This window comes from Pholcus phalangioides, unplaced genomic scaffold (assembly GCF_987345545.1).
Source record: "Pholcus phalangioides strain wild (caught in Gottingen) unplaced genomic scaffold, Ppha-v1.0 ptg000010l_1, whole genome shotgun sequence".
Classification (NCBI taxonomy): domain Eukaryota; kingdom Metazoa; phylum Arthropoda; class Arachnida; order Araneae; family Pholcidae; genus Pholcus; species Pholcus phalangioides.
In genome coordinates, this window is record NW_028301603.1 from 44,044,081 (window position 1) to 44,065,638 (window position 21,558).

The following is a 21,558-nucleotide window of genomic DNA, read 5'->3' on the forward strand; positions in this document are numbered from 1 at the left end:
TTGGTAAGCGTACGATTTTTGGTGATGATATTGACATGGGGGAGGGGGGTAGTTTGGCTACCATTCACATAGTCATGATTAGACTTTAACGCTGTATGTGCAAAGAACCCTTACGTCATCTTGATTATCTCTGTCAGAATCTGCATAAATTTGATGTTGCGCGTACCCATAGGACGACCTGTACTCAACTCGCCCCAGCACCAATAGACAGTGACGCGATATAATCTCTGTGGCTATTTCTTTTCCACTGAAGGTGTCACCACAGTCGTAGAAGAAATGTTTGCAAGTGGAATTTCCGCACGTTTAAAATTGGCCGGAATTTTCCTAGAAATAGGGGGTTGGGGCGAGCAATCGGCCCGTAAATATGTAGGCTGTTTTCTAGTACGTTTCGATATACATTTTTAGGTTATTTTATTATCCACTCTGGATTTCCCCCAGAGGACGCTATCTTTATGTGAAAAATAAATAATAAAAACTGCACAATGCAACACTCGGCGGCAAATGGCGACACTGGATGAAGGGGTTTATGAAATGCTACCGCAGCAGAATGGAGCCCTAGCAAACCAGGGATGGTTCGAGATTTTCAAGGTGTACACTTTTCTGTTGTGCGTGAATCTGGTCTTTGTTCTACCATGGACAGCACTCTTATCACACAGTGATCGTTTGTTTGTTGGTTTTTTTTTTCATATTATTTATAACAAGTGATGGAAAAAGTTTCTTTTCTTTTCAGATTTTAATTAAGAATAAAACCACCAGATATCGCATTTACATGAGCGTCAAAATGCTCTTTCCAATATATATAATACAGCGTAATGTAAAATCTCTCCATTGGAGAGACGAATAAATCATCGGATGAGGATTGCGGTATGTACATTTTTTCCATCCAATGAGAACAATCAACAGCTTATAATAAAATCATGTTTTCGGTTGACATACGTATACAATAAACAGGGTTATCAATGTAAACCCTTCCCCACCCAATCAGAGATCGTTCTAGTTGTTCAAATGACACCAAATATAGATAGATGGCACCTCCGCTATAGAAATCCCTTTTCAGTAGGTTCCTATTCGCAAGTCTACCGAGAGTAACCATGACTCCCACATTCTGCAGCAGGGTCCCCTTAGACTACTTCACCGATAACCTACTCCGGTCATATCATTATACAGCAATTTACTACCGATCGATCGCAATGGGTCGGAAATATTTCTTCATATAGAGAAAGTCACAACATACTTCTATACTCGTCTCGACTTTGCGAGAGCATATTGGGGGACGGCTACATCTATCGGGAGTCGCCTCAGGTTCAGTAAAGAAAGAAATTATATCTATGTACTTCTCCAAGTAATCGAACCCACGGACCTGACACTGGCCTTCATATTGGTAGACGAGCACCTTCTTACCACTGCGTCACTCACACCCCAAGGGACCCTAGACTGTGATCTTTGACGGGACCTCAGGAAAGATTTCTCTCGGGGGAGCACCCTGTAGTGAATTTACGGAGTTGAGAACAAAAAAAGAACTGCTTCGGGTTGGAGCCAAACTTTTGTTAGAAATTCCACAGGAAAATATATATACGAGGTACGTGAGCAGTTTAGTAGTAGTAGGCCTACTCTTGAAGGGGATCGCGGGGGCATGCCCATGATTCTGTCACGTCTGAAAGACATGAAATGGCAGAATTCTGCTACCAGATGTATCCCGTTGCTGAGATCTCTCTTACATGGGCCCACGCGTCCACATGGACAAACTGCTTACATATCTTCAGGAGACAGAGCAGGGGGCCCCGGTCAGAATAATGGCTTTGCGGCAGAGTCTGGAGCTTCATAACATTTCAACCCCCACCTCCTCACTTCATGACATGCATTATACTTATATAAAAAAGCAGCGTTTGTCGGAATCCCTGCGTCCAGCTCTTGAAAACATGGTTTGCGAATGGGAACCACGAATTTTTTTAACCAAGACACACACACGCGTGAAATTATTTATCGAGCAGTGGCTCTATCTGTCGAGGAATTTTTGTACCAAGTAATGATTAGCAGATGAAGTGAAGTAGGAATGAATTACCTTTTGAGTGAGACAATACTAGGGAAAGACCAACGTGTGTAGACCCAAAATTGCAAAAAAGGAACCACAGCTAAACGCTTTTCGGAACTATATGAAGCTCCTTCATCAGTAGCAAAGAAAAGAATATTGAAAATACTCCTCACTATCCTTGACTTTGCTACTGATGAAGGAGCTTCATATAGTTCCGAAAAGCGTTTAGCTGTGGTTCCTTTTTTGCAATTTTGGGTCTACACACGTTGGTCTTTCCCTAGTATCAACTGAAATGTCTGTTGTTCGAATTTCGGTGGCATCTGAATCAGTAGAGTGCCGTGCAGAATCCTCTGATTGTGGGGAAGAGGAATTTCGGTAACCCTATACACTTATATTACACGCGCGTATTGTGCACACAAAACATATATTATATACAACATACAATATGATAATTTATCTCTGAAGAAAACTTTCATCACAGATGCAGCACCATTGGTTCACCCACGGGATGGCATTTGATTCGGGCGTTGGTGGGAAGCATACCATTCCCTCGTAAGTGTCTCGTCACATGCGAATCGTTCATTGGCTAGTACCAAGGGAACCGCTCCTGTTCCATTCGGATGATCCAAGCTCAGTGCTCGTCACACATTCGAAGCACCATCCGTCTTGTCACCATTTTCCTCTTTGCCATCACCGTCCTCACTGGGAGAAAAAAATTAAAAAAAAAAACGTTGTTTTCGTTAATAATGTATATTAGAGTGTAATATACGCATAAGGGGTGTTTCTGAAATGCATTACAAAGATCTGATGGAGGGAGAATGCTCAAAGGCAAATCAGGATCATTTTGAAGTACAGGATTCCAAACGCCATCTTCATCCGTTAAATGGCATTCATCGGCTGAGATTCTGCTCGTGAATTCTCTCAGGACACCCTCCCGTTTCCCATTTATAGAGCCTTCGCTTATCCGCGGTTCCGTATGAGTTGCGTTAGTGATGTGTGACTTCAGAAGGATACTCGTAAAATGACGATGACCTGAAAGTATTCACGATCATTACCCCGCCGTCGAAAAACGCCATCTACTGCATAAATATGGTGTTTGCGACCCGCCTTTTTCTATATGATTCCGATTTGTCTTTGCCCAATCCACATTTCTTAAACACTCGGTGTTCATTACGGTGTATATTAAGTACTTCATTACATACTTTTGGCTAGAGGAACAGCGGAACGACCCCATCCCGAAGCTCTCGGAATCCATTATGGTCTGCGGGAGTCTCTTATTCAGAGTCTCTGGAACGAGGGGCGCCACCAAACCGGCCGATACGCAGAAGGCACCGATTATCAGGAAAGGAATGGCTTGGTTGTACATACCCTGTAAAACAAGAGGACAGAAATTAATAGCTGATTAATTGACTGTGACTAGATTCTTCAGGGTTTTCAGCAACCAAGGCTATTTCCCTAGGTTGCCGATTAATTCGCTGCTGCTGCTTTCATCCAAGTGGAGGTACCGCACATTATAAGAGTAAGTAGTACTTACCAGGTAGCACACGTAAGGCATGCATATCACAGCCAAAGAAGATACGGTCGAGCCCAGGCCCATGCCTATCGCTCTGACGGGCGTCGGGTAGAGCTCCGCCGCCTGCTGGTAGATCACCATGAACGCCGCAGCTGATCCAAACTTGCCCAACATGGACGCTGTGACGGCGATACCCTCCATATCTGTACGGAAACAAACAGACCTTTTAGATGGAAACTGCAAGCTTATATGAGAATGACTTCGAGTTACGAATAGTATTATCTACGTGTCGCATTATAATTTAAGGCAGAATTGGGTGAATTATACGCACACACTCGAGATCAAGTACACTTGCTCTGATATTTTTGGGCGCATTAACGATCTAGTACACTTGTGTTGATATTTAGTGAGTAAATCAATGATCGAGTACGCTCGTGATGATATTTTTTAGTATATTAACAATTGAGTACGCTTACACAAGTTATTTTTCGAGTGTATTCGCGATCTAGTATGCTTGCATTGATATTTTTGTGAGCTCATTTGTTGTCGAGTACGCTTGCAATTGAGCGCATTCAAAATGTATCAAATAGGCTTTTGTGCTGATAATTATTGAGTGCATTCGCACGCTCGTACTTGATATTTTTTGAGCACATTTGCGATTGTGTACGCTCGTACTGACTTTTTTTTTTTGTTAATTTTCGATCGAGTAGATATTTTTGAGTGCATCAGCAATCTAGTACACTTGCACAGTTATCTTTTGAACGCATTCGGGGTTGAGTATACGCTCGTTTTGATATTTATTGAGTACAATTTTCACGGTGGAGCGTTCGTTCAGATATTTTCGAGTACATTCTTGCAGTACGCTCGCACTGATATCTTTTGAGCGCATTCGCAATCGTACGAATGAGCATCCAACGTTGCCCACAAAGCTGTGTAAACATGTAAACAGTGACATGGCCCTCGAGCGAAGCGATATTTTTGAGCCTCCCCCCCCCCCCTCCCACTTAGCTGGAAGTACCTGGGTACACCAGCTTCTATACTTGCTTTCAAAAACTCATAGCACTAAATCTAATTATCCCGACGACCCCGGGTGTGGCAAATGCGTTAAGACGGCCCTGGCTTTTCAACGACCCAAATAAGTAAATACATACCGTCGGCTAAGAAAGAAGGCACCAGGCACGCGGTGCCAGTCAACAACACGAATATCGTGTTGGACCACCTCCTGCCCAGCCTCTCCATTATGAACAGGGCCAATGGAAAAGCCGGAAGCTCCACCACGGACAGCAGGAAAAAATTCAAGAAGTCGTTTCCTCCGAGGTTCGTGGCGTTTATGGTCAGGCCGAAGTAGGCGATGGCGATCGCTGTCCTGCAAACACAAAAGGACAACATTTAGTTTTCCTCAGCAAGGCTTTAGGATCCCGATACAGCTGCACAAAACAATATAAATTAACTCGTTTATTGTAATTAGCCAGCCGACAGATGGCAGCAACATCGTTTGTCAATAAAGTGTTTACATATTTGTCAATAAAGTGTTTACCAGTTGAGAGTCACAACCAAGAGTTTCTTTCTTAGCTGTGGGTATTTGATGATGTCCAATAACGAGCTTGAATGGGTGCCGTCGTCCGTGTTCTTCACGTTTTCGCTGATTTTCTGTAATAAAGAGGAAACAGACTTATTGCTACAGAAGGGTTATATTTTAATGCTAACGTTTCTCAACCGGGTTTCGGCTGAATCCTAGTGTTCCCATTGACGCATAGTTGAAAGTTCGACGAAAGCCATCCAATCAGTCCGTGCTGTTTCAAAATATATTTCGCGTCATGTCTTTTCCTGCGTATCTCCCTGCTCTTTTCAGAATTTCTAGCCCTTCCTCCCCACTCTTTTTGCCCTTTTTCTGAATTTTTGTCTCCTTTGCTTTTGGAAAATTGATAAACTTTGGCTAATAACACTCAGAAAAATTCACCAACGAAAAAGGCAAATAAAAGAAATTACGAAATCTGCTCTTTTCTGGTTTCTTGCCCCTGCGTGTGGTCTTTGTTTCTGATTCTCTGCCCACCTCTTTTCTGGCTTTCTTCTTTTCTGCCCTCTTTTTCTTTTCTCCGTTTTCTGCCTCCCTTTGTCCTTTCCTGATTTTTCTGTCTCCGTTGTTCTTTTCTGATTTTCCGAATCTTTTGTCCTTTTCTGATGTTCTGTCTTTTTTTTAGTTTCTGATTTTCTGCCTCCTTTGTTGTTTCCTGGTTTTTCTGCCTGTTTTCACCTTTTCTGATTTTCTGCCTGTTTTCACCTTTTCTGATTTTCTGCCTCCCTTCATCTTTTCCTGATTTTCTGCCCTTTTCTTTTCTGACTTTCTGCCCCGTTTTTCTTTTACTGATTTTCTGTCCCCTTTTTTCTGATTTTCTGTCCCCTTTTTTCTGATTTTCTGCTGCCTTTTATTTTCCAATCTTCTGCCACAATTTTTTTTCGGCCTTCCTGTCTTTTCCTAATTTTCTGCCCACCCTTTCTTTTTCTGATTTTCTGCCTCCTTTGACGCTTTTTGACTTTCTGCCTACCTTCTTTTCTGATTTTCTGCCTTCCCCCCTAGTCTTTTTTCTGATTTTCTGCCTCTCGTTCTTTTTTGATTTTTCTGCTCCCTCTCTGGCGTCCCTAATTGCATGGGTTCCCTCAATCATGAATGTTATTTCATGGGTCCCATCAGGATAAAAAAGAAGTTGGGAAACTGTGTATTATATACCTTTGACCTTTGAAGACCGGACACACCCCGCTTCCCATCTCATAGAGATATCGAAGCGTTCCCGAAGGGTGGGTGTATCCGGAAAGTTTTATTATAAAAACAAAACATTGTATTATATACCACAGAAAATTTATACGAAGGTGCAAATACTAACCTTGAGCTTAGACAAGAGATCCCTGGGCTTGTTGCGGCCGTTGACGATCGCGATCCTCTCGATGATCTCCTCGGCTTCCTCGCACTTTCCTTCGCTCAACAGCTGACGTGGTGACTGTGTCAGGTAACTGTGCACAAACAAATACACCTAATTAAGAAACTTATTTCGCTTGTTATACTTAATTATATCATGGTCTTTTCGGACAACCGGGACACCGCAGCCAATTCTGATCAGCTGGGCAAAATCAAACGTATCCCAGCTGGTACACAAATCTTTGTAGGCTTATTCCACTACCTTCCTACACAGCTGCATACCAATAACGATGACCATAACGATTAATCCAGGGTATTCAACTGGTCAAGAAGGCATTGTAAAAACTGATAATATGCAGCACTATGAAACTCACCTGTTATAGACATAAAAAACAGCGATGGGAAGAGTAGTGACGAGTCCCAACGTCGACCAGTGGCGGGACACGAAAGCCACCAGAGCAAGGCAACAGGCGCCCATGGTCCATAATATCCAAGAAAGACAGACCAGCTTCGCCCTCTGGCGAGGACCGACTTGCTCGACAGCTGTTAATTGAGAACGGTGAATTTAGTATGAGGACATTTCGCATAATAATGGTAATCATGATACTACTCTATACATTAAAAATGGTTATGTTTTTACTCATTGGTGGCAAAAAAAAAACTAATTCCGGTTTTTTTCCGGGCCAGCTATTTCCATCGAGGCAACTTTATCCCACAAAGGCATGGGTTGGCTCCTAGACAATTTACGGAAAAATCACCGATAAACAATTCACTGCCCAGCGAATCTATCGACAAGATAATTCACAGATGGAGAAATCTTCCCTGGGAAAATTCAACGACAACAGTTCGTCGGAAGTGAGTGAGTGATTGAGCAAGTGAGCGAATTTGTGAGCGAGTGATTGAGCAAGTGAGCGAATTTGTGAGCGAGTGAATGACCAAATGAGATGGTGAATGAACTAGTGAGTGGCCATATGAGTGAATGAGTAACTTTATGAGTGACCGTGTGAGTGTGTAAGCGAGTAACCACATGATGACCAAAGTGAACCAGTGAATGGATGAGTGACCGAGTGAGTAAGTAATTGAGTTGGGACCTTTGACCTTTGAAGACCGGACACACCCCGGAAGTTCGAGATGAATTTTCTCCACACGCTCTTGGAGACTACTTTTATGACGTTCAAAGTAATATATATATATATATATATATACCGTGTGTTGGTGTACTACTTACTTATGATGTACGGAAGCTGGAAGTTGGACGGAACGGTCGAACCGGTCAGTGCTCTCAGGATGGCGAAAACGGCGAAAGTCGGCGAGAAGATGGACAGTACTCCCGAAATTGCAGCTACGGATACGTTGGCGAGAAATGCTACTTTGCGTCCTTGCCTAGAAAATTAGAAGCAGTGATTATTATTGGGGAATACTGATAAACGGAATATATAATAATATTGTTTCATCCCATTGGGAATCGTTTGGAGCGGACAGTACTTGAACTTCCCACGATGTTGGCAAGCGTTCACAAATAAAGGACGTTACTGAATAGGTTCTACCACAGGGGATCACATCATGGGTTCTCCGATCTGCAAAATACTGCACCCAAGACTCCAACGTCATCGTACACATTAGTACCGGGGCACTGTTTTAGCAGGTGCACGTTTAACCCCCGATGTTTCGTCACCGGTACATTTCACCCCTGGACGGGATCAAGTGAGTGGGTGAGTGACCAAGTGAATGAGTGAGTGACCAAGTGAATGAGTGAGTGACCGTATGAATGACCGAGAGGGTATTCGTTTGACTGACCAAATGAGTGAATGAGTTACCGACTGAGTGAGCACATGAACTTATTAAAATACTGTCACAATTTTATAAAATTTGTGTAAAATTTTGTCATGTACCGTAATTTCTCTATTTTTGATCCTCATGTACGTACCTTTTTTCTGCACGAAAATGAACTGGGAGATTAAATATTCTGTTAATAATGGAAAATAATATTTTCTACCAACCAATGACAGCAAGAACTTTTTGATTTTTTTCAACGAGATCACTTTTTTTTTCCTTGGCAAACCAATGAAATGTAATCAAAGTTTAATAGACGAGCGGCATGTCAGCCCCCCCCCCCCCCACCAGACGCGGGGCCCGATTAGCCCCGATTTTTCCTTCTGTGAGAGAGAGAGGGGGGGGAATCGAAAAATCAAAAAATGAAAATTAAGAATAAATGCAAGAAATAATTTCAGAGAATCGGTGAAAATTTGGAATGAAAGAAAAAATTGATGAAAATTCAGAATTTATTAAAAGACCAGTTCCAGATATGGTAGAAATTCAAAATTTTTTGAAAGGAATTATTGTTATCGTAAATGCCGGTCGAGTTGCGACCGCACACCCCTATAAGGGCAGTTTTGGGACATATCCTCATTTCTTGGTTGGTCCACATTTCATGGTATATGAGTCCTATTAGATTGTAGCAGAGCCGCGTTTCCTGTGACTATCTTAGACTGATATCCACCATCTAAATTTTTTATGGGCATGATTGTAGGCAAAGGCGCAGACAGGCATGAATCAAACATTGGGGAGGGGTGAAAATTGCCGGTCGTTCCGTACACACTGGTCTCAAGGTCGTACGCTGGTGGGGTGGGAGGTTGCGTTGGATAAAATACGTTTGCAACAGGGTCAAATTTTATTCCAATTCGCGGGTTTATTCAGAATTTAATATAGATTAATATCGATCTTCTGAGAACATTATGTGTTCCGTTGAGCCGTGCTGTACCAACACACACCTTCTAGAGCAAGGGTTTCGTAGGACGGACCGGACTCCCACATTCAAAAATCTGGCATCCGTCGTTTTTTCGGCATGCGGCAAATGCAGTGGGGAACCGTGGCACCTATATTTATTACAATTAATTAATTTATTTTTATAAATAAATGACTTATTAAATTGTTCTTACAATTTTATAAAACTTGTATAAAAGTTTATCATGTACTTTATTAATTTTTGATGCTGATTTTCCTTTTTTGAATGAAAATAAATTGAGTTCTATTATACAAATATTCTTTTATGTCTAGTGAGAAGTCTCATTTTTCTGTCAACAGATGGCAGTAAGCACTTCATTTTTCTTTAACGAGATCACTTCTTTTTCCCTTGACAAACCTATAAAATGTAATCAAAGTTATGTCCTCATTTCTTTTTTGATCCACATTTTATGGCACATGAATATTGACGAAGAGATGTGTGTGACCTTACAAGAAAAAGGTCACGAGGTGTCTTCAAAAAACTGTGAAAAAATTTAAGTACATTCGTCTCTTACCCATAAACACTTACAAAAAATGGTGTCGGAGTACAATTATTATTAAAGCCGCAAAAAATTATTAAAATTTGGCTACTCATCGTTGACCTGTATAAAAGAAAAACCTCTTCTTTTCACTCTCTCACACACACATCTAGCTCTTTTTTTTTTCCTTTTCTGTTGAATACTAAGCGATCTATAGCCACTGGGAACCCAGGCCGACTCGCTATCCGCCATTGCTGTGTAATGCGACGTCAGTATTATCGCCATAGCCGACAGCTGCCCACGATGTCGATTTTTTTTTTTTTTTTTTGAACAATTAGACGTCACTTCTCACAAGAAACACTTTTCCACACTCGTCTTATAAGATATGGTATGTCGAAAATTCTCCAACTAACCTGTCGGCCATCGCAGAGAATATGAAGGATCCGAAGACGCTTCCGGCATTCGCCAGGGTGAGCACCAAGCTCGGCATGTGGTTTCGGTCACACACCAGATCCCACTGTCAAAGAAATTCAGATTATTTCCAAAATCAAAGGGAAGAAATGTATAAACAAACCGTGTTTAATTAATTTTTTCGTGTTGTAAAGTATTTCCATTCAGGGCTATATGAAGGACTATACATCATCCCTTTAAAGTCGCACTTGCCGCCTTGGCTCAGTGGGCGTGGTCTCGTAGATGATGTGCGACGTCACAGCCCTACTACTTTTCTATATCAGACCAGACGACATGAGCTTATACGCCGGTATTACACTATTAAAGTTTGATAAAAGATCGTTTATAAAACTTGAAAAAGCACCCAATAAGCCTGTTTGTTACATTCGCTTAAATGTAACCGATGCACTTATTGCCTGAATTTTCAAATTTTATAAATTAACTTTTGTAAAACTTTTATAGTGTAATCTGGCCTTACATTTTAGTCGCTTATTTCCTATTTTAAGCGAAAGATTGTTCGTTTATGGTGGTTTTAGTGGTATACGAACGTAGTATTTTTATAATCTGTGAGCTAAGAAATGTATTAAATCCAAGTAGGTGAGTTACTTCTTATTGATGTTAGCATTCAAAACAATAATACTAACTTCAAACATTGTGTATTAGGAATTTTTTTTTACATTTGCTTCCGACAGGGAGTCGGAAGTGTTTGGAACTTGTGGTACTCGTCTTGATCTTTACATAGGGAATTTAGGTTTCTAAATAGATTTAGTTGGGTGCTCAGACCCATACTATACATTACCGCGGGTGATCGAGCATCCCACATCACGCCACTGGCTTCCTATGTTTTTATATTGCGTTTTATTGGTAATAACGAAGTTATCACTTCTAAAAGTTACACCCATGGCCGTCTTAAGAGCATCATGAGTTCCCGGGCCAAGTAGTTTTTCTGAGGCCCTAAATGGTAAATTCTAGGAAATTTTAACCGGATCTCATTTTTGTGAGGCCCCCGGGTAGGCCCATGCCTTAAGACTGCGCACTGATTACACCTACTTGAAATGTGAGAACAAAAATATAATTAAAACTCTAGAAAGTTCGAAAGATACTTGAAATTATCTGTGTGTCTCGAGTTTTCTTTCAACAGGAAATATATTGGCGCCAACCAACAGTCGCCGGAAAAACGCGCACCAATAAATATGTCGCGCATGCGCATTGCATCGAGTTCCGAAGTCACGATCGGGTGTGACGATTTAGTGACGTAATAGTGATCTTAGCCAATGAGGTGCATCCCATGTTAAAAATCCTAGCTAGTATTTCTAGGCTTCCTAATGTAAATACCGTAATTAACAAGGTAGCAAAGCGGTTGCACTCGGTTCTGCAGGGGAATGACGTCACGCGTGACGTCAGCTGGAACCGACTCCAGTGTTTCGTGAGACATATATATATATATATATGGTTCTCTCTCTCATACTTGGTTTTTATAACGAATAATCCATTTATAAAACTTTGTTCAACTTCTATTAATGGGAAATGAAACTGCGTTGGTTGTAAAATCACGTCATTAGGGTAGTATTTGTGTATTCAGAGGAGGTATACAATTATTATAATATACCTAATATACCTCATTTATTCCTTCTCTAAGACAAAGCTTGACAAATCGAAAAAATATTTAGGCTCCAGGAAAATTTCATAGGTGCCAGGAAAGAAAATAAAAATACGCCGTATATACCTTTGGGTTATGAGGTTGCGTGATTTGGATAAAATGATGGATCAGGATAATTGATTAATTTCTTAAAATAATTATTTATTTACAACACGAAACATAAGACGAAATAAAAAATCTACGGAGCGACATGTTAAGCTCTTGATGGTTCGGTCGCTTCTCCTGCGATTTCCCGCGCGACAATCCAATGGCATCGGCTTTACAAGTGCCGCCATCTGTGAGATAAAATACAAATCGAATCTCACCACATGAGTTTCCCCCCAGTGAAGGAACATGGTGAGAGAACGATAAATGAGATACAAAATGAAAATGTGATACAAAAAATTAATCATAAGATGCAGAATAATAGGTGTGCAAGACATAATACAATGATGCAGGAAATCATGTGCAATAAGTATACACTTAAAAAAAAATATGATGCAAAAAAATATTATGATGCACAATTCGAAACAAAATTAATTTTGGTTATCAGCCTAGGACTGAATTTGACTTTTCTGCCAGACCTAGTGACATATGGTTGTACTGGCACAGTGTCATTTTTCTTTTCTTCGAGCTTGTTTTTGTCAAGTTCCACACAGACATCGTTAAAGATAAATGCGGGTTTCACTCTGTCAAGTGAAACACAGGTCTTTCTCCCATTTACATTTAAAGTGATATTTTTTTCATTACGAGAAATCACTTCATGGGGTCCAGTATATGGTTGTGTCAAAGGTGGTGTGATCTTGTCAATTCGAAGAAACACATGTGAGCAAGTTTGCAGTTGAGGATGCACATAAATTTTGGATTGACCATGAGGTGATGTTTTGCATGGTTTGATACTATTCATACGCTCTCTGAGCTGTTGTACGTATGTGTATGTTGATGAGAGCTGACCGGGTGTATCCGTGCAGAGATCTGCAGGTAATCTCAAAGATGTACCAAAAACTAACTCTGCACTAGAGGCTTTGATATCCGGCTTGACGGCTGCCCTGAGACCAAGTAAGATGGCTGGCAATGTGACGGTCCACTTTGGATTCTCATGTGCCTTCAATGAGCTTTTTAAGACACGGTGGAACCGTTCGACCATGCCATTGGCCTGTGGATGGTAAGCAGTGGTACGAATCCTGCTAGTGCCAAGCAGGTTGATCAGTTCTCTGAAGAGCGATGATTCGAACTGCCGTCCTTGATCGGTTGTTATGGTTGATGGACATCCATAACGGCAAATCCAACCATCGAACAAGGCACGACAAACTGTGTCTGCTGTGATGTCTGCTACAGGTATGACTTCCGGCCATCTGGTGTAGCGATCAATTACTGTTAAGCAGTATGTCTTTCCTTCTGAAGGAGGCAGAGGTCCAACCAGATCGATATGAATATGAGAAAATCTTGCATCGGGTGTTGCAAAGGTGCCTAAAGGTGTTTTGGTATGCTTATGAACCTTTGAGCGTTGGCACTCATTGCAACACTTTACCCAATCTTTGATGTTCCTTCTCATGTTAGGCCAAACGTATCTTGCAGATATTAGCTGAGTAGATGATGTTACACCTGCATGAGCAAGATTGTGGAAATGATGAAAAATAGTCTTGCGGAAGCTCGCTGGAACAAATGGTCTTGGTGAGCCTGTAGACACATCACACACCAGTTCTGTTGCGGCAAATGGACTTGGCATTGATTTGAAAGTCAGTGAATTAGAGTTGTCTTGCTGTAACTGTTTTAATTCAGGATCCTCTCGTTGAGCAGTTGCAAAAAGGTCAAAATCCAGGAATGGTGATTTGGAAATAGAGTTGATTTCTATTCTTGAAAGAGCGTCAGCTACCACATTATCTGCACCTTTAGTATGACGAACATCAGTGCTGAATTGCGAGATGAAGTCAAGGTGTCGCCATTGACGTGGGCTGCATTTATCAGGATTTTGCTTGAAGGCGAAGACGAGAGGTTTCTGATCGGTGAAAATTATGAACTCACGGCCGTCTAGCATGTGCCGGAATCTTTTGACAGCAGTGTACATTGCTAACAGTTCTCGGTCGTAAGTGGAGAACTTCTGTTGACTCTTTGTCAGTTTCATGGACAGGAATGCAATGGGTTCCCATCCTTTTCCATTTGATTGCATTAGCGAACCACCGACTGCTAAATCACTGGCATCAACCCATAGACTTAGCTTGGCACCAGGAATTGGATGGTGAAGTAATGTTGCACCCGCTAAAGCTTGCTTCGCATCGATGAATGCTTGCTCGGCTGGATCAGTCCACTGAAGGATATCAGCTGGCTTGGTTTGAGTAGCTCTTTTGGATTTCTTTTTGTTTTTTATTCCCTCCAAAAACTTGTGTAGAGGTGTTAAGATGTGTGCAGCTCTGGGCACAAAACGACGATAAAAGTTGAAGAGACCAAGAAAACGTCGTAATTGAGTGATGGTGTTTGGCTTAGGAAAGTTCAGGATGCAATCAACACGATCTGTTAAAGGCTCGATGCCAGATCCAGAAACTTGGTAACCCAAAAATTCAATTGATGAAACACCAAATACACATTTAGAGGGCTTGATGCTGAGGCCATATATTTGCAGACGTTCGAATAACAACCTTAGATGTTCGATGTGCTCTTCTGGTGATTTCGAGGCTACCAGTATGTCATCAACAAAGGCATATACAAATGGAAGTCCACGAGTGACCTCGTCAATAAACCTTTGGAATGTGGCTGCAGCGTTGCAAAGGCCAAATTGCATTCGAGTGCTCTCGAATAACCCAAACGGTGTGATAATAGCACTTTTATGGACATCTTCCGGATGTATAGGAATCTGATGATAGGCCCTAATGAGATCTATATGGGAAAAGATTTTACTACCATGCAATTCAGATGTAAAGTCCAGAACATTTGGAACACTGTACCGGTCTTTCACAGTCTGTGCATTTAAAGCTCGGTAATCACCAACTGGACGCCATTCATCACTGTCCTTTTTTGGGACCAAGTGCAGAGGTGATGCGTAGCAGCTGTTCGATGGTCGTAAATGGCCAAGGTCAAGCATCTGCTGAAATTCTTGCTTCACGATTTTCAATCGATCAGGAGCTAGACGTCTTGGTTTGGCATGCACAGGTGGACCAACAGTCTCGATATGATGCACGACAGAGTGTTTCACAGGTTGTCCTGGTTGTGGTGGTTTGATGATGTCGGGAAACTTGCTGAGAAGGCTGTGGTAGATGGTGTCACCTTCGATGAGTTTGATTGAGTGAACTTCTGCAATGTGAAGATCACAGTCAGTATTGAGTTTTGTTGTCCTATCCAGCAAACATCGTCGTCGGAGATCCGGAACAAGATCAAAGTTGAACAGAAAGTCTGCCCCAATGATGGGTGTGGAAACATTAGCCAGTAGGAAAGTCCAAGTGAAATTACGACGGAGATTGAAATCTAATGTCACCCTCTTTTGACCATAAACACTAATGGATGAAGCATTAGCAGCAGAGAGCTTCATAGTGGCGTCGCGGCGTCGTTGTGATGGTGATGCTGGAAGGATAGAAACATCGGATCCAGTGTCAATCAGGAATCGAATTTTGGAATTTCTGTCCATGGTAAAAAGGCGACGAGATGCCTGTGGCAAGGAGCATGTCGCGATTACTCCTCGCCCGCCCCGTTTTTTTGAAACTTGCACGGCGACACGCACTTTTTGGCGTTGTTGCCGAATTTGTTGTGATACCAGCAGTTTTCCGATCGTGGATGCGGACTGCGCGCACGTGAGGTACGTTGGCGAGAGTTGCTACGCGAACGCAGGACGTTTTTCAACTCGCGGCGTAACTGAGCCACTTCGTCCCGAAGTTGCGCGACGGAATCCGGCTGTTGCGGTTTCTCAACTGCGTCAACATGCTGAGGGTTCACTTCATGAATTTTGTCGGCGAGTTGAGCAGCTTTCTCGAGAACGAGTGGAGTGACAGCAGCGAGAATGGACTGAGTTGATGCCGGTAAGTGTTGGAGAAAAAGCTCCATCAGCAATTCTTCGGAGACAGAATGCGATTCCGCTCGTCGTCGCAATTCGCGGAGAATGTCGGATGGTTTCCGATCTCCCAATGACCCGCATGTTAAGAGCTTTCGAAGTTGAGTGGACGACGACTCGCTCGACCGTTTAATCAGTTCCGATTTCAGCCTTTCATACGGATCCGTGGCCGGCGGATTAACGAGAATGTCCCGGACAAGAGCCGCACTTTCCGGAGGCAGATTCGCGACAACATAGTTGTACTTTGTGACAGATTCGGTTATCGGTTTCGGAACAGCGAGAGCGAAAGTGCTTTCACACATGATAAACCACAGCGCTGGATCATGGTGGTTAAAAAGTGGTACCTGAACGGCACTTACTTCCATGATGAAAATCCAGGGAAAGTGATGTCAAGTTCCGGAAAGCGAAAGTTCACTCACGGGAAACGCCAGTAGATTGCCTCGTGCTGCAGTGAAGAAACTGGAACTTGTTTGAAGTCCGCGGTCACCATACTTTGGGTTATGAGGTTGCGTGATTTGGATAAAATGATGGATCAGGATAATTGATTAATTTCTTAAAATAATTATTTATTTACAACACGAAACATAAGACGAAATAAAAAATCTACGGAGCGACATGTTAAGCTCTTGATGGTTCGGTCGCTTCTCCTGCGATTTCCCGCGCGACAATCCAATGGCATCGGCTTTACAAGTGCCGCCATCTGTGAGATAAAATACAAATCGAATCTCACCACATACCTAAAAATATGTTTTTATAAATGCCCTGGCCATATCTACCTCGAGAAAAATACGTAAATTACAGTAAATCACAAATCATTGTAAAAAATTATGCCAAAGGTACACAAATAAAGTTGTCAATAGTTGTTCGGCAAAAAATCTCCAATCGTTGCCAAAAGCGATGTCAAAGGTAATTAAAATTGCCAATTATTGCTGAAATCGCCAATTGTGGGAAATGAAGGTGGGAAGAAAGAGCTCTTGGGGGGGGGGGGAATCTCTCTTAATTTTTTTCTGAAATATGCAAAATAATGTTCCTAAATATGCCTTAAAATGTCCAAAAATTACTGAAAGTCATGAAAGAAAAAATGCCTCAAAATTACTTCTACTACTTAAACCAGACTCGTCCATATTCTTCTGCGGAACTTCTAACGAATTGGTACAAGTTGGAAAGTGTGTGTGCGCGTGCAGTAAAGTTTGTTTCGGTGTAATGTTTGTTATGTGTAGTGCTGCCATCTGCCATCAATTTTTCTAAGTATGTATGAAGTGCAATTATTGAATAGTATACCGTTGTGTGGGCCTGTTGCTCTCGGCGGCGAGACTTTTTAACGGGGAGATCGTCTCACATTTGTGCCTCGAAGTTGGGAACGACAGGAAACCAACTTCAACCGACCGCCACTGCGGCGACGGTGGGATTCGAACCCGGCGATGCGAGTCATGATTTCCATGATTACTGGAAACCATGAAGTAATGCTTTATCCTTAAAAATAGCGAAATATGCAAAGTCATAGAAATCCTAGTCCTATAGTTATTGAGATTTCTCTTCCATATCTTCCCACGACCAGAATAGCAGCATTCTTTCATAGAGGACATTCTCGTCCTTGGAGGACTGCACGATACGTATTGAGTTTCAAAACCAGATACATCACCACTTTTGACAAATTTTTCAAGAGGAACAAATTGCATTATTTATGGAAGAATTTTATCTTCTCTCTTTTGTTTTACAAATTTGTATTAGATAGGCACGAGTCTCAACAAAAATTTTGGCTAATATTACTTTGAGAGAAAAACTTTTTTTTTTCTTTTGGATCTGCTGGTTTTGTAATCAAGCTCTCTATGGGATCTGTCTGTACTATTCATACGCGTATTTTCGCCTATCTGCTTTTGAAACTGATTTCTTTACTTATCTGGTTTTGCAATCAACCGCTACTTTCACACCGCAAAACGAATAGCATCTGGCTACTTTTCAATGCTATAACTTTGCCGACTGATAGATCTGTAGGAAAACTAAAAATAAATGGCATAATCTGAAAATCGAAAAAAATGGATCTATATGGGTTTTGAAACTAGACGGCTCAGATATAGTAGGATCCCCTTGAACTGCCAACACTGCCAATTGCTTCATTAACCCTTTAAGCGTTTAATAAATCATTGAACCCCCCCCCCCCGATAAAATGTTATATATTTGTCAATTAAGTAGGCTTTCTTCCGATTTTCACCAGGTGCAAAGCAAGGGGTATAGGAGAAAAGTGTTCCATTGAGAAATCAACTTTGCAAATTACCTAGGCATGTCAATGCTAAAATAAGACGCTTTTAAGGAGGCGAGATATCTCGCCAACGCCACTTAAAGGGTTAAAAACCGAATTAAGAATCAGAAAACTGATATAAACCTCAAAAGGATCGTCGCTGTGAACGTGACTTTTCATCGCAACTTGCCAGATTTCTACGTAGTATCAGCATCATCTTGCAGTTCTAGTCGACTGAAGTCGATTTACATAAGTTTTCCAACTAAAGTGAGAAACCTCCCATAGTGGTCACTCTTCGTTAGCGGACACTTCCCATTAAATATGGTCTCAATGTATTCCGCTCATCAAAAGACACTCTCCGTTAATGGACGAAAAATTTCGGTTACAGAGAAGTATCACTGGACAACTAGCAAGCCACTCATGCACCCCATTCCTCCGGAGAATTTTCAACGAATAGATTCATGCAGGAAAATGTTTTGTATGGTCCTAATATATTTATGCCGTCAAAGTTTTTCCTGTCTCGTATTCGAGAAGTGCTGCCATCTGTTTCTTACGTTGGAAGTGATGGTGCAGATACCTGAATTTTCGTGTTTGCGCTTAAGAACTGTGTTGGACTTGTGATGCGAACCTCATTATGCGAGTTTTTTTTTTCAACTAGAAGCACAGATTCCGGCTTTCTTCCAATAAAAATCTCACCTATACATCAGGGGCGTGACAAACCTAAATATATATACAGGGGTTGCTCAAAATAATATGAACACCTGGGAAAAAAACAACACTCGAGGGAACCTCTCGTATACTCTCGCCCTCTAGTGTGGAAGAGTGCCACCTAGCGGACGAGAATGTGCACACATCAGTCTAGCCGTACCAGTGATAGAGTTCGGGTGCGATGTATATTGGGGCGTTTAAACTTCGTTATGGCTGGCCTCACAGATTTCGAAAGAGGCGCGATTGTTGGAGCCCGTCTTGCCGGGGCCACAGTAACGAAAACAGCCACCCTTGGTGTCGGGAGAAGTATTGTGTCGATGGTAATGACAGCTTATAGCAAACAGGAAAAGGCATCATCTACCAAGCATAACAGTGGCCAAAAGTCGAAGATGACTGATAGACCCAGAAGGGTTTTGAAGCGGATTGTGTGTGTGTGGCCAGAAAGCACAAGATAACAGCATCCCAGATAACACCTGAGATGAGCACACATCTACAGGAAGGTGTATCGACAAAAACTATCCGCCGTGAAGTGCATGCAGCAAACATACAAGGTAGAGCGGCTATTCCAAAATCATTTGCGATACCATGCAATGTCTTGAAACGACGAACATGGTGTCGCGAACATAAGAATTGGACACAACAACAATGGGAGAATGCCATGCTGTGGAGCGTCATGTCTCACCGCGGTATCGGTCCACTTGTTGTCCTGGATGGGCGGGTTAAAGCATCGGTTTATGTCAGTATTCTGGCTGACCATCTTCATCCAATGGTGCAATATTTGTTCCCTGATTATCGAACTGTGTTCCAAGAAGATAATTCGCCCGTTCACACCGTTGGAATTGTCGGAGACTGACTTGATGAACACGATAATGAACTGCAACACCTCATGTGGCCCGTTCAGTCCCCTGATCTTAATATAATTGAACCTTAGTGGGGTATTTTGGAGGCCAAACTGCGCAATAGGTTTCCACCTCCAAAGACACGTTCTGAATTAGTGACCTTTTTGCAGGAGGAGTAGCTACGTATCTGTAGTGCATGACTTGTATTTGTCCATTCCAAAATATACAAGCTGCAATTAATGCAAAAGGAGGGCCAACAGCCTATTAATAAAAATTTTATCTCATGTCACAGGTGTCACTTTATTTTGTCCAACCCCTTTATATATTTAATTAGGCACCAGCCCAATTTCTTAAGAGCCACCAAGTATGGTATTGGGCTCAAGACAAACTGTCCTAAATATTTTCTTTTACTTTTCCATGTTTACATAATAATTATAATATATAATAACACATATAACATAGCAATGAAATCAGAAATTTTGGGTCACCCTCAGACTCCTATTTAGAAATTTACTCCAATTTCACAGCCACGTTTAAAAACTTTTAGGCGCCAATACCGATTTTCTAGTCACCGTGGAAAACTGGCGCCTACAATTTTCAAATCCCTGCTATACACTGACGAACAACCTAGATAGCAGCGGCTATCTATCCCATGAAACACAATGTTACACACATGCATTCACCATCAGGTGTCCCCAACAAGATATGCCTAAATAACTGCACTTCAAGGTGTGAAACGGTAGGCGCGGCACGTTAGACAGAGCCATAATGGTTATAGACAGAGCCGTAACCAGAAACAAAAATTCGCCCTGTGACTCGAGGCCAATATCTATTTTAGCGCTCATCTCCCCGTGAATTTTTACCGAAAAAAGTAAGCTCAGCACCTTACCTGGTTCAGTGCCCGGGGACACCAGACACCCCTGCCCAAACTCAGTTGTGGCCCTGGTGATAGGCCGGAATAAAGCATGAAATAATTGTTGACGGTAAATATTTGGATGTATTGAAACTTACCTGTGATACTATGGTCTCCTGGTACCGGTCTTGGTCGTACTGCCACCCATTGGCGCATTTCTTGGTCGGCCAGGCCAGGGAAGGTTTGGGCAACACCCCGCTCGCTTTATATTCGGCCATCACTGCCGAATAGTTTAGGGAATACATGGAGCACTTCGAGTAACTGCCGTCCTGGAGCTTCGGTATGGACAGCATCTTCTTTTGCGAGTCCGTCACGTTGTAAGACGACAACTCCGGCACCGAACACCAATGATCCGGCACCGCGACCATGAATATCACGTTAAGGACGTACAGAGCCGACGCGAAAGTCGTCGGTGCCATGAAAGTCAGCATCAGGTTCTTCTGGTAGCGTCCGAAATCACCGACTTCTTTGAGGATCGATTCGAAATCCATGTTGTTTGCGGTTCTTCTTCAATCAAACCTTATTGGGAGTTTGTGGATCGATTCAATACTGCCTGCAACTTGTATTGACCTTCCCGTGGCTAGTTTGGCCACAACACTAACTAACTAGTCTCGGGGGACCGCCAACTTATTCAAAAAAGAAGCGCGGAACTCATTTTTATGTTCCCGCGTTTGCACATGCATTGATATTCCTCGGAGATAATGGTGCTAAAATCGTAAAGAAAAGAAAAAGAAGCGTTCGGCGAAGATCCATTGGACCGTCAACGTGTTTGACGTCAGAGAGAGTCAAACGATAACATGGAAGCATCACAAGAGGCATTTTCTTTGGCATTAGGACATGGCATTGGAACTGGCAAAAAGTTCTTTGGACTCCAGAGGGAAGAAGAAGAGAGAGAGAGATAGATTTTTTTTTTGGCTGATCTTCCCTCTGTCTTATAACAGCAATAGTTTTTTTCTTCTTGTACAGAAATAGAATAAAACAGAGCAAAAGAGAAAGAGATAAGGAATCG

General features: G+C 42.0%; 1 protein-coding gene across 1 annotated transcript; it reads right to left on the reverse strand.

Moving 5' to 3' along the window:
* Window positions 1-725: 725 nt before the first annotated feature.
* LOC149081561 (carcinine transporter-like) lies at window positions 726-21,300 on the reverse strand. The gene is made up of 10 exons (XM_089238502.1): window positions 20,648-21,300; window positions 10,136-10,239; window positions 7,688-7,842; window positions 6,834-7,002; window positions 6,428-6,554; window positions 5,083-5,195; window positions 4,697-4,911; window positions 3,567-3,748; window positions 3,235-3,401; window positions 726-2,734 (listed from the first exon to the last, which is right to left on the reverse strand). Exons 1-10 carry the CDS (start codon window positions 21,038-21,040, stop codon window positions 2,674-2,676), a joined length of 1,686 nt encoding a protein of 561 aa, XP_089094628.1. The 5' UTR covers window positions 21,041-21,300; the 3' UTR covers window positions 726-2,673.
* Window positions 21,301-21,558: the final 258 nt, after the last annotated feature.